Here is a 13,007-nt window from a genome sequence, read left to right as displayed (position 1 = left end):
AAAATATGGATAAAGCATATAGAAGGCAGTGCACAGGGACAAAAGACATAGCCTATGTGGTTCCCGGAAGCATGGCTAAAACCTTTCATCCAGTGCACTTTGCGCAACCCCCATAAAGCTGACCCTCTGGCCTATCGGTGGCAGGAACACACAGAAACATCCATCAATCCAAAGTAATCTGCCTGTCTCTCATGCTTCAGTTTGGACCCGGTGTGGTGGTGAGACTCGGTATTAGGGTTAGTTCTAATCTGTTTTCTGTCCTCTCTGCCCTGCTCCCTCTCATTTCAGCCTTATACCCACTGAGCCTCTTGTATGGATTCCTAATGTTCCCCACTATAGATGTCCCAGTGCTCCATTTTCTTCTCTTGCAGTAGAGGTGGGCGTATCGATCCAAATATCGATAGTATTACCAACACCAGTATCGTATTGGATTGATGCTAGCGTGATAGGATCGGTACTTTGTTGATATCAGGCACACTGAATTGTGTTAAGCACATTATTTTTCTGGAAATGAAAAAAACATACCTCAAACATGCACTATGAAAAATGTCTGATCCTTTTTGTGTGACTGTCAGTTCTGTTTTATTAATAGCCCATATCAAATTTAAACAACAGGAGTTGACCCAACAAGCTTCAGAGACAGGCAAATTTAAATTCCAGGTCTCCAAAAAACCCAGTTTAAAAATAAATGGAAAGCTGAAAGATGTGTCTTTCTGTGTTAACTAATTATTGTGGAGAATAAAAATCACAGTGATTTAGTGGACACTAAAATGCATTTCCAAATTGATGATGATTCATCTCATAAATTGTGACACACTGCTCTCCCCTAAAAAAGCTGGCTTTATATGTTAAAAGTACCTGTATTAGTACCAGCAGTACTGACCCTGTATTCCCTTGGTATTGGAACGATATTAAAATTTGCAGTATCACTATTTAGCACTATCTTGCAGCCCTGAATTGCAGAGAAATGGAAGGATCCATGACTTAGAGAACACAGTAACCCAGGAGTTTTAATGAAGTTGTTTAATGTCTCAGAAACATTGTAGCTATCTGGCATGGTAGTGATGAGACCGGTCAAACACAGGAGACAAATGAAATATACAAAATAATTCATATCAGAAAATAAGCAGAGACGATTATAAAGCAAAAAAAAAATATGTAAGTACAATAAATGATTAAGAAGCATACTGCTACTTCTATTGGATAAACCCCTGAGTTTGACAAAAAAGAAGAAGAAGAAGCAGAAACCAGAAGTATATAAACAGAAAAAAAAATTAAAAGTTGGCAGTTTTCTAGAAATTAAGAAAGAGGGTGATAGAGTCTGTTGGGTGGAGTGCCTGTGTAACAACACACAGCTGATACCAGACATGATTACACTTTCAAGTTTTAATATTTACAAAACAACAACAAAAAAGTATATTAGCAAAGTCCATGTCAGCAGAAGATATAATATTAATGATGATAGTTATAATAGTACTGATAGTAATATGAACTTAAAAACAAATTACCACAAATTTTACTCAAACAAATTCACAAATTTGAAAAGAAACTTAAGTTGTTTTAAGTCTAATACAAAAAAGAAAAGAAATCAGACAAAACATCAAACACATAAAGTGGTACCCATCACATCTTTACAGGTTGGAGCTGAGAGAGGCACCAGACTCTGAGCAAAGGAGGAGGAGGAGGGGTGAGTCGGCCGCATGTAGGCCCAGTCCCTTCCCTTTCTCCGGTGCAGTCTCCTCTCCCATCAGATACCTCACTGCAGCAGTTTATTGGCAGTCTGCTCTCATCATGCCACTGTGAGATGAAGAGGGGTTCCTCTGCCTCAACTAGCAACAATGTGACCATTGTCCCTCAAAATGTGTGGAAGTGATCTTATTACACTAACAATGTACTAGCCATTCAGCTAATGATTATAACCATGCTCAAAGGCAACAGGTTCGTACTGCAGTCACTGGAGTGACCTACTCCTCCCCCCCCTCAGCTCGTATCCCACACAGGCTGCAGGGGGTCACTGTCATGCAAGGCTACTAGGAACCATCAGCTTGTGTGTGATTTAGAGAAGACCCTGTAAAGACACCGAGCTTTAGGTGTCACATTGGGTTAGCTGAACTGTTTTCATTTCTCAAAGCTCAATGATTAAAAAAAGCAGCTTTTTCAAAGAAAAACATGACAGAAAAAACAAAATTAGAAGTCTGAAAGGAAGAAATGCAGTTCTCATCAGTGTAAAAGGTCCATTTCAATTCTATGTTAAAAACAACCTGTAGGTTACAAATGTTGTTGTGCTGTGGCAATTTTACAAATAAGCCCTGCTTTAAATTTGGTCCAAGTCAAACTCAGCTTTATCAGTCGAATCAAAAGGAAAGCTTGTTCTCACTAGTCTGATTTTATTCTGCATACATAAGTCTCTTTTTCCTTACATGTAGTCATTCCTTGATTTCAGCCTTGATTTCAAGGCTGATTTTCTATGTTGCTTAAACACGATTGCCATCTCTTTGTTACAATCACCAAACCGAGCTTCAACAGATCACATTACTCCCACTGATATTTTTCTGAAACGACAAACACGTAGAGTTTATTTCAGCCGATCACTTCCTCAGCTGATGTGTGATTGGTGGGACTTCTGTGTCCCAAGTTTACCTCTTCCTCCTTCTAAAACACATAGAAAGTAATCTTGTTTTTTTTTTCAACCTACTTTGATTATTATCTTTTTATTTCTTACCTCTTCCCTCTACCTCCCTCCCCACGCCCCACCTCCTGTTATTTACAAGACCTGGAACTTCCAGGAGTTCTGGTCTTTGTAGTCCAGACAGTCAGCGGCATTGAAATTGAGCTTCCAGGCAGTTTGGTCTTTGTAGTCTAGACAGTCGACGGCTCCAAAGCCCAGTGAGGCGGCTGTGTAGCCCTGGGAGGACAGTGAGGCTGGGGACTGGCTTAGGGGCCCGCCCATAGAGGAGGCTGTGATAGGGCTCAGGGCCCCTCCGGTCCCCGACAGCTGTGGGTGCATTGGAGACAGGTAGGAGCTACAGTCCAGGCCAGTGAAGTAGGAGGAGGAGCCTGCGTAGCTCTGGCTGTAGGCTGGGGCCTGGGTGTAGGTCATGGGGTAGGTGGTGGTACGCTGCATGCACGGGGTGGTGGAAGCAGACAGGGGGTCTGGCAGCGGAGAGATCGAGGCTGGGCTCCAGATGGACACTGTGGCACTAGCAGAGCTGGAACTGGGGGTGATGGCGGTGCCTGGAGGAGGGGGAGGAGGGCTGTAGGGACCGTTGGTGGGGTTGGCACTGGCCTCGGTGTTGGCCTCACGAGCAGGGGATGCCTTCTTTTTAGGGGGCCGTGGTTTGGACTGGCCTGTGCTCTGTTGCTGCTGCTGGCGGCACTTGGCACGACGGTTTTTGAACCAGACCTTTGGGAACAGGAGCATCAGAGAGAAGATATCTAAGTATCACTATTTCACAATCAAAGCAGCTGATAAAAAACATTAAAGATGTACAAGCTGCTTTCATAAGAACTCAACAAACCCTCACTTTCTTTCTGTATGTGTGTCTCTGTGACATACGCACACGCGCGCACACACACACACACGCACACACACACACACACACACACACACACACACACACACACACACACACACACACACACACACACACACAGGTGTTTTGCCCTGCCAATATAGGAAAATATATATGATTATAATTTTCAGTGTAATGTGTTACCTGGACTCTGGACTCAGGCAGGTTGATCTTGAGTGCCACTTCCTCCCTCATGAAGATGTCTGGGTAGCGTGTTTTGGCAAAAAGAGCCTCCAGGATGTCCAGCTGCGCACGCGTGAAAGTCGTGCGCTCCCGACGCTGTTTGCGTGGGGTGCCTACAAAAAATATTATTATTATTATTATTATTATTATTATTATTATTATTATTATTATTATTATTATTATTATTGCCACGTTAAAATCTACGTTGAGTTTATACCTGAAGAATTCCGCAGAAAAATTATTGGACCATGTAAGGCCATGTATCAACGTTGGTGTGCATTTATTACATTTAAAAAATGATTGAACTGATGAATGAAAATAATATGAAATTCAAATCTATATATAAACCACTTCAATAAAAACGCTGGAACAAATAAACGAATTCCGATTTTTCTCTTGAATTCGCAGCATACACTTTAAATACATAAGCACTGTTGCGGCTTCGTTTCACATTTTATACGCTGCTGTGGATATTTATAGACAAACAAATAGTGGCGAGTCTCCGTAGCTCAATCTTTTATGTGGCGTTCAGGAAAGAAACAAACGTGTGCGGGATTGAAACGTTTTTATAGGACCGAATAAGCGGATCCAGCAGGCCTGATGTTTTTCTTTCTTTTTTAATATTTCTGACTGGAAAAAAAGAAAGACCGAAACGAAATGAATATCCACATCGGGGATTATGACTTTTAAAAACGTAAACTTTGGGCCGAGCTCGACAACACGCCTTCTGCCGTCGTTTCAAACTATCCTCTGAGCTGTGGCAGATGCTGATCGCTGCATATCGGCCTTTATAAACAACCTCAGTGTTCATTCATGAAAAAATATATATTATTAATGCACCAATATGAAATACAATGACTGTCCTTTTTGTAAATAGGTTACACTGTAAGCGCAACAGATTGGAGTTAGTTTTAATTCCGTGTGAGAACAGGCGGCCTTTCTCTTCTCACACATTTTCATTGTTTTTTGACTCTATAATCCTCTGAATTTATAGGTCAAGTGAACACATGTTCTGATACACGGAGCAGACACTTAGGTTCATAATCATAAATATAACCGTACAGATAAATTTTCAAATATATTATTCAAATTGAGTCTTTTTTTTTCTTTACCGTTTTTCTGCGCGATATAAGCAATAAATACATAACGAATATTTCACTTAATTCCATCATTTCCCTTGTTTTATTTTATTTGTTTACTTAATATAAAGGCGATTAAAGAAACTACAGGTTTACACAGATTAAAAACACACAGAAGTCAAAGGCCAGTACTTACTGGGATATCCAACGGCGGCGGTGTGGAGCAGATCCATGCCCGGGCCGGACAGCGTTAACCCGTTCACGGCGTAATGGGGTTGCTTAATGTAGGACATCATGCCTCCTGCCGGCTTTAAAACACTCTCTCACTCGCTCTCTCCTTCTCTCAGACCGGGGGCCGGGTCTCCTAACTAGTCTCCAGGGGGTGTATCTCTCTCTCTCTCTCTCTCTCTCTCTCTCTCTCTCTCTCTCTTTCCCTCTCCCTCCTCTCTCTCTCTCTCTCTCTCTATTTTCCTTCTAACTGCCTTTAACGGTGTTTGTTCCTTTTCCTGGGATGTTTGGCCTTAGGTTGTTTTGTTTTTTTAATTGTCCATTGACTGCCTTCTCCTCAACTATTTTTATACGTTACTCTGACTTACTGCCTTCCAGCTGCCAAGCCCCTTTACGTTTGTTTCCATCTGACGCGTAAAACCACGGCGCTTTTAAGGATTTGGTGTTTGTTCAATGCTTCTAGTCAAAAAAAGAAAGACTACCTCAACTGAAGTCGGCCCGGTGCGACAAGTCAATACACCACACTGAAAACAGCACAGTTCGCTAATCGAGGCCGGTTAGAATCTCCATCAGAGCCGTGCGTAATTGCAGTGCGCACATATAACGTGGCCGGGTGAAAGATGGCAAAAAGCAGCGGCAGCAGCGGCAGCAGCGGCAGCTCCACAGCAGTTTGGTGCCTGCGGTCTGACGGGTGTTGAAAAATTGTAAGGCGGGTGGGGGGCCTCTCTGTCCCTGGTCGTCCCTGAGAAGAAGAGGATGCTGATCTGCAGGGCGGACAAGTGAGGAGAGCGAGAAGAGACTGGCTAATTAGAAGTAACTTCTTATCCAAGTAGACACCCAGAGCCCTCCCTCCTTCTCTCTCTCCCTCTCTCTCTCTGCGCACACGCCCACGCGCATCTACATATTGTTCATTATTCATTCAAGTTGTCTTTCAATAGAGGATAATATATGGTCTTTTTAATGTCCCTATTTGATCTAAATGTCGCCGCAGCAACAAAGAAGACTTGTTGATATGCAGGCAGTAAACACAAACATCGAAAAAGTATTATAAAACACACACCGCGCGCGCGCAAACACAAATTTTTAACAATTTTCGTTTTTATAGCCACTTGCCAAGCTTAAAACAGTCGTCCCAGCAACAAGCATAGGTGTCCGGAGACATTGTCAAGATATCATTTTTTTTTAATTTGAATTAATTCTTTTTAAAAAAATTTAATATATTGTTCTAAAGTATTTTTGAAATTGGCCTCCCTAAAATAATTGGACAACTGAGTGTGGAGGCAGAGGTAGAGCAGCTGAGGCGGAGAAGGGGGGTACAGGCCGGATTAAAAGTAGCACAAAGACCGCGTTGTTCTGCTATTAAATCCCCTTCTGATCCCCAACATGCTGCCTCCGGACCAATTATCCATTCATTCACTTAATCAATAATAATAATAATAATAATAATAATAATAATAATAATAATAATAATAATAATAATCTGAAACTAGTTTTATTTGATTTGTCAGGCCCTGGTCTGATTATATACCTAAATTCTAAATGTGTTATAAGTATCTGATAAAGATGTTTTATTGCAAAGTCCGACGTTATTTCGTTATCTTATAATTTTGTACGCACTATTATTACAGAAGGTTGTTTGTTTTTTTGTTTCCGTTACCCTTTGTTTATTTTGTCAGTCCTGGTGTTGTATTTATTATCGCTGAGCTTTGTGTATGCGTTGTGTCTCCTCCCGGGGCTAGTTTGGCCTGTGCCATCCTCTACAGCGAGACAATTTCACAGTGTCCAAAGCCGATTCTCTGCGCTTGTTAATTGAATCGGATTTCTTATAGTTTAAAATCCACACACACACACACATACACACACATGTAGCTACAGCCCAAACTGTATAAGGGGTTTATCTAGCTCTGTAAAGCCAAAGCAGGAGATATAAAGACACACACAGAGCCACAGAGAGTATTTTACCGGCGTGTTTGAGCGTTTCCAAATCTCAGAATAAAATGTCTTCACCTGCTGAGGTGTGTGTGGCTGTCTCAGTGTGTGGGAGGCCTTCCAGTGTGCGCGCTGTTCACGGTTTGGATACGGTGGACTCTTCAGTTGCTTACCGCATCCAGGTATGCCTGTGTGTTTGTTGGTATGTCTAGCTGTTATTGTCAGTTGTTGTTGGGTAGTTTATACACAGCTAACTGCTAGCAGGATAGCTAATTGAGCTAACTGTGGGGAGTCCGAGGACAAGACTGTCTCGAGACCTCCAGCTGACATGAAAAAAAAAAAACGGCGGGAATAGCGAGACCTCAGATGCGCGTCAGGGCGCGAGCGCGGTAGTGCTGTGCACGCGCATTCTCCTAGCACCTGCCCTCAGAGTCTTAAGTAAATTTTTTAACATGTTTTATGTTATAAGCTAACAGAAAATACATTGTTTTCTTACTTTTTATGTTAAAAATGTTTTTTTGTTATGAGCAGTAGAATTTGATAAGCTTATAGTAGAAAAAATAACTTCATTTAATCAGTAGTTTCTCAGTTGACAATATACGCGAGCATATTAAACAAAAGCATAAATAGCCTGTATTGTGTGCTAATTATAAATGACACATTTGTATTTGGGACTGTATTAGGCTATAAAGTATAGTTGTAAAATATTAGTATATAGTTATTTTTAGTTATTGTACATGTATTTTGAAATGGAAAAGCTGTTCTAAATTAGACTCTTAGGTTCCTAATAAGATAATAAAATATAGGATTTTTTTTTAAAATCGTCATTAGGTTGTAGCCTAAATGCTGCACCAGATTTAAAGAAAAAAAGTCCCAAAACTGCCGCATCCATTGTTTTAGAAAACAAGACAAGCATTATGAAAGCATTAGGAAGTTGACTCATTTATTCAGAATTATTTAGTACAGTCACTATTTTTGTCCTCCAAGTTATTTTCTTTGTGATTTTTACTCTTTAAATTGTGCTCTTGAATGTGCATAAAAAGATAAGCCCTCCCGAAGATACAGGGCTAGGTACCAGTCTAAATATTAATGCTCTTATTCAAAGCAGCAGATTTTACTGTTGCATGACAAGTAATGTTTTCTGGGTTGTTTGTTTTGGAAATTGTTCCGTGATGCTTGTGGTTTGGACGCACTAGGACCCAGAGTAGAAGCAAATTAAGGGCAACCATCACATAAGAGGCTTAGTGCATCTAATCTATACTCCCACAGACAAACACCTACACACACACACACACACACACACACAGCAGGGCACAGCATTTCGTAAACATCCCATTTTGAAACAAGCACGCATACATGTCCCACAGGCAAACACTGCCATTGTATTTTCATTTAGTTTTCATTTTCTCCAAACTCTTTTATTCCCCTTGTTGACCTTAACTGCCATCCCACTTTGTTAGAGAACATTTGCCCATATGCTCCACTATTTCTCTCATCCCTTTTTCATTAGCGAACGCCCTTCAATAAACTAAGAAGCTGAGAGCAAACTCATCCATTCTGGACAGCTATAGTTTAAAAAAAAGAAAGAAAAATACTCAGATATGAAATCCTCCTCATCTGTATGCTCAGCGCTGCTCAGATGGATGTCTGAATGTTTTAATTCCAAAGGATAAAAAAAGGATTTCAAACTGGAATTGAAATGAAGTTTCACTCAGTCATTGCTCATGAAATGTTCCCGAGGCTTTTTTACTGACAGAAAATTTACTTTATTTTGCAGCTAGCCCTTTTTTCTGAATCCTCCCATGCTAAAACGGCTCAAAGACAACTTTCTCTTCTGTTTACTACCAATCCTTTACTTTGTGTGTGTGTGTGTGTGTGTGTGTGTGTGTGTGTGTGTGTGTGTGTGTGTGTGTGTGTGTGTGTGTGTGTGTGTGTGTGTGTGTGTGTGTGTGTGTGTGTGTGTGTTTTTGGGAATGATGGAGATGAAAAAAGCTGTTTTTGTGCCATTTGCAACACGACAAAGACCAAAAACCATTAAATTCAAAAAGGCCTAAAACACACATACACATACATGCACAAACCCTCCACACACACACACACATTTCCCCCAGCTGTTAAATACTCTGACATCATATTGTTCGATACACAGCGTATTTTTGTATGTCTGTGTACACTCTGTGTGCTTATAGTGTGCATGTGTGTGTGTGTGAGACAGTTACACACACATACACACACGCGCACAGAGTTCAGCCGATTTATCATAATATGCTTTATCTGAAAAGTAAGTATCTTACCTCGGGATAAAGGGAGGAAAGAGGGGTTTGTGGCCAGATTGACAGAGGAAGGGTGGATGGAGAGAACTGAGCGCTCACTGCACTGGAACGGAGAGCCTGGACCTTAACTTCTGTGGCTGGATTGATCGGTTTTGATAAGGTAAACGAACATTATAGGAAGTTGCTGTTGTGAGAGAGAAAAGGCCACAGTGGTGTTTGTGTGTGAGTGAGGGTGAGACCGGCCAGGCTGACACAAACGAGAAGGTAAGAATGCGACAGTTACCGTGAGTGACTGGCGGACGACAAAAGTCTATAACTGGAGGAAACTGGGCGGAAAGTTAGGGCGGATGGGGTGGAGAAGAAGGAAGAAAGGAAGACTTGACTAGAGTGATGATAAAACAGGGCAGAAAAAAGTGGAAGAACAGAGAGAGAGAGAGAGGCAGATGGAGGGGGAGCATGGGAGGGGCGTTGTGACAGACCCAGTCTGAGCTTTCTCAGGGTCCCGCTGTCAGCGCTGTGCCGCCTCTCATGTTTTTCAGTATACAAGTTGGCCTATTCATATAGAAAGTCATTCACAGACGACACATGTTCATACTACATCTGTTGTAGGAGTTTGTATGTAGCTATGAATGCTGTTGCTGGAGGGTATGTATCGAGGTCAGTGTTAACTCCTCATTTAACTCGTGTAAGGATTACTCTGCGTGAGCCCAGGTCAGACCATGTGTCTCTCTCTCTGATAGTGCTTACATTTCATATATGTACAGTTGTGTGTAGGTTACAATGAATAGTCCTGCTGTTACAATGTTTCTGCACACTGTTAGTGTATACGTATGCATATGCGTGGGCTTGCGTGAGCGCGTCCTTTGAGAAGGATTTGGGTTACCAGCAGTCTGTCATGGATCTAGGCTGTTAACACTTATACAATGCGATGCATATATAAACATATACTCAACAAATATAGACCAGGGCTGGATACTTAATTTACTTGCACCTTGGTGGCTATGTATATATGGATACAAACAAGCTACTTTAAAGAATCTCTAACAAATTTGATGCAGCTAAAACTTCAGTCATATTTATACTTGGTGGTCTCTTTGGTGATATATTGCATGTTTGGAAACCTCTGAAAAATGGTTTCACATGAATTTTTTATGGTAAATACAGCCTGGAAGAAACTAATGCTTTGTTATTTATATTTATGACATTTTAAAAAAGAAATACAAACCTATTTCCGTGATTCTAAAACGCCTTTTCTTCACACTATCAGCTTTTATCAACTGCAACCAAAGACTTTTTTTCACATTTTTTCCATGTTTATGATACAGTCACATGAGGCCCCGTCCTTGAATAGAGTCGTGGCTATCAGGCTGATGAATGATATTAGTGAATGTTTTAATTAACCCCTGAATGCCTAGTGTAAACTAGTGTGACTGGTGTAAACTTATATAAACTTCAATAAATTACACAATAGATTTCTAAGCAATAAAATGCACTCACTCCCCCACCCAAAAAAAACAAACAAATAAATAATTCTTTACATCCTGCAGCAAATAGAATAAAAGTGAAAACTCATGCACTTATGCAAATTAATATTGCTGTATAATTAATATTATAATTTTAAAATTTTTATTTTCAGTTTCAGGGTTCAGCTTTTAAAGTGTTAAAGTGTTGGTTTTATTACCATGCGTGTTATGTGGACAGTTGTTTTATGAGATGAGATTAATGTAATTATACATAATGTATGATATGCGTGACGTCAGTCGTTGCAGGATGCAGTTCTGCTGAGTTTTTTTTTTTCTTAAAGAAGCTGTGCTGCACTCCAGCCTCCTTTGGGTCCCATGTGGAGGCACAAAGTGTGTGTATGACAGAAGAAGGAGGATCAGTCTGACTATGAGTTCATCTGTAAATGATGTCTGGCCAGCATCTTGATCAATTTCACAGACTGCAGACCCCCTGATGCGTGCATGTGTGTGTCCTGCTGTCTTCTCTGGTAGACAGATCTCTAATCAACTGCAGACAGCAGCAGGTGGTGTGTGTGTGTGTGTGTGTGTGTGTGCAATACCAGTCATCATTTAACCCCCTCCCTATCACTGTCTGAGGTTTTAGGGTGTTAACACCTGTTCATACCGTCATACTCATACACTTGTAGCTGAGAAACTGCATACCAAAATATCACCAAACAATGTCAAAATATTCACTTTTAATACTGGAAGTGAATACAAATTCAGTTAATGCAATAAAAAGAAAAAAAAAGTACACACACTCACACACACATATGCCCGAAATTCTGACTTGAACTAATTTAATTACATGTAAATTGTTCATTGAATTTTTCTATGCAAGTGCAATTTAAATTGCTACATTTAACAGGATCTGGTCCAATAAAATTATACCTGATTGTTATACTTTTTGTACTTATTTAAATAAATAAACCTTTGATTTTTATACATTTCAGATGCGTTTCATCCAAAATTCTGGCTTCATTTTAATTGTGGTTGAAGAAAAGGTAGATAATGATCATTCAAAATACAAGTTATGTTATGGAATAAACGGAGTTCATAATGTTGACTGATTATTTGAGGTAACCTTTATAGCAAACCAAATACTTTTCATTTGCTTAAAGTTATTTATTATTATTCATTAAAAATATATGATTAAACTGTAAAAACCGTGGAAAAACTGCTAATGTAAAAGCATTCACAGTGTTTAATTAACATCAAAAGGCAGCCTGTGCTCTTCAATTCAATTTGCATTTTTTTTTTAACTATGTAGCACTAATTCACAACAACAGCACCCTCAGAGCGCTTTATAATTGTATGGTAAAGACTCAGGTTCGGACTCAAACCCGGGCCACTGCTCTCTGACCGTATGGCATGCAGTTGCCTGCTGACTCACAGGTACTAAAGTAGTACCTGTTACCCATCTATTCACAACTTAGACACAGCTTACACTAAGTTTTAAACCTAAATTTTTCAATTACACTATATGGACATGCTTTCTGTCTCCAGGGAAGTTATGTCCCCCAGATGTAACACACACACAGGCTTCAGCTAGTTAAGACAAAGCTCATATGTGCATTCATGTATGGCTTTATATGCTTTATAAAAGACCGTGTGTGTGTGTGTGTCTTCTGATCATGTGTGTGTGCTGGTGTGGAGGAGAAGGGGGACATTATTGCAGTGGGTGGACAAAGGTGGTGTGTGTGTGTGTGTGTGTGTGTGTGTGTGTGTGTGTGTGTGTGTGTGTGTAGCGTGGTACAGTAGCTTGAACCCCCACCCACCACCTGCAACACCACCAGCCCATATGGCAGTAGACAGCAGTAATAATCATGGAAGTGGAGCAACAGGCCCTGAGCCTCACTAATCCTCAGCCACACTCCGACACGTGCCACACTGATGCATACACCCACCCTATGGACACACACACACATACACACACACACTGAATGGTACTGAAGGTACCATTTATATATGCAATCATGCATACACACACACAGTCTCACAAATGCATATACTAACGAACAGAACAGAGTAGAATTACAAGGAATGTTTATTGCTCTGTAGCGGGTGGAGCTGCCACTGTTGTCTCAGTAGGTCCTGGTTTATCTTGCTTCATTAATAAGAACACTGTGCCAAAATACACATAAACAAACACACACACATCTTGCATTTACAGAACATCTTTCTCTCTATCAACGCTGTTTTTACGCTGCACACAGTTTCTGTTTAATCTCAGTTATGAAG

General features: G+C 40.5%; 1 protein-coding gene across 1 annotated transcript; it reads right to left on the bottom strand.

Annotated features, from left to right (window-relative positions):
• Nucleotides 1-1,021: 1,021 nt before the first annotated feature.
• On the bottom strand, nucleotides 1,022-5,838 carry LOC308400637 (homeobox protein otx5-like). The gene is made up of 3 exons (XM_080888468.1): nucleotides 5,031-5,838; nucleotides 3,717-3,868; nucleotides 1,022-3,403 (listed from the first exon to the last, which is right to left on the bottom strand). The coding sequence occupies exons 1-3, from the start codon at nucleotides 5,128-5,130 to the stop codon at nucleotides 2,765-2,767; spliced, it is 891 nt and encodes a 296-aa protein (XP_080744594.1). The 5' UTR covers nucleotides 5,131-5,838; the 3' UTR covers nucleotides 1,022-2,764.
• Nucleotides 5,839-13,007: the final 7,169 nt, after the last annotated feature.

Source organism: Rhamphochromis sp. 'chilingali', assembly GCF_963969265.1.
Source record: "Rhamphochromis sp. 'chilingali' genome assembly, chromosome: 8".
NCBI classification, from domain to species: domain Eukaryota; kingdom Metazoa; phylum Chordata; class Actinopteri; order Cichliformes; family Cichlidae; genus Rhamphochromis; species Rhamphochromis sp. 'chilingali'.
Note: the sequence above shows the minus strand (reverse complement) of the source record. Positions and strands in the feature narration are given on the sequence as shown.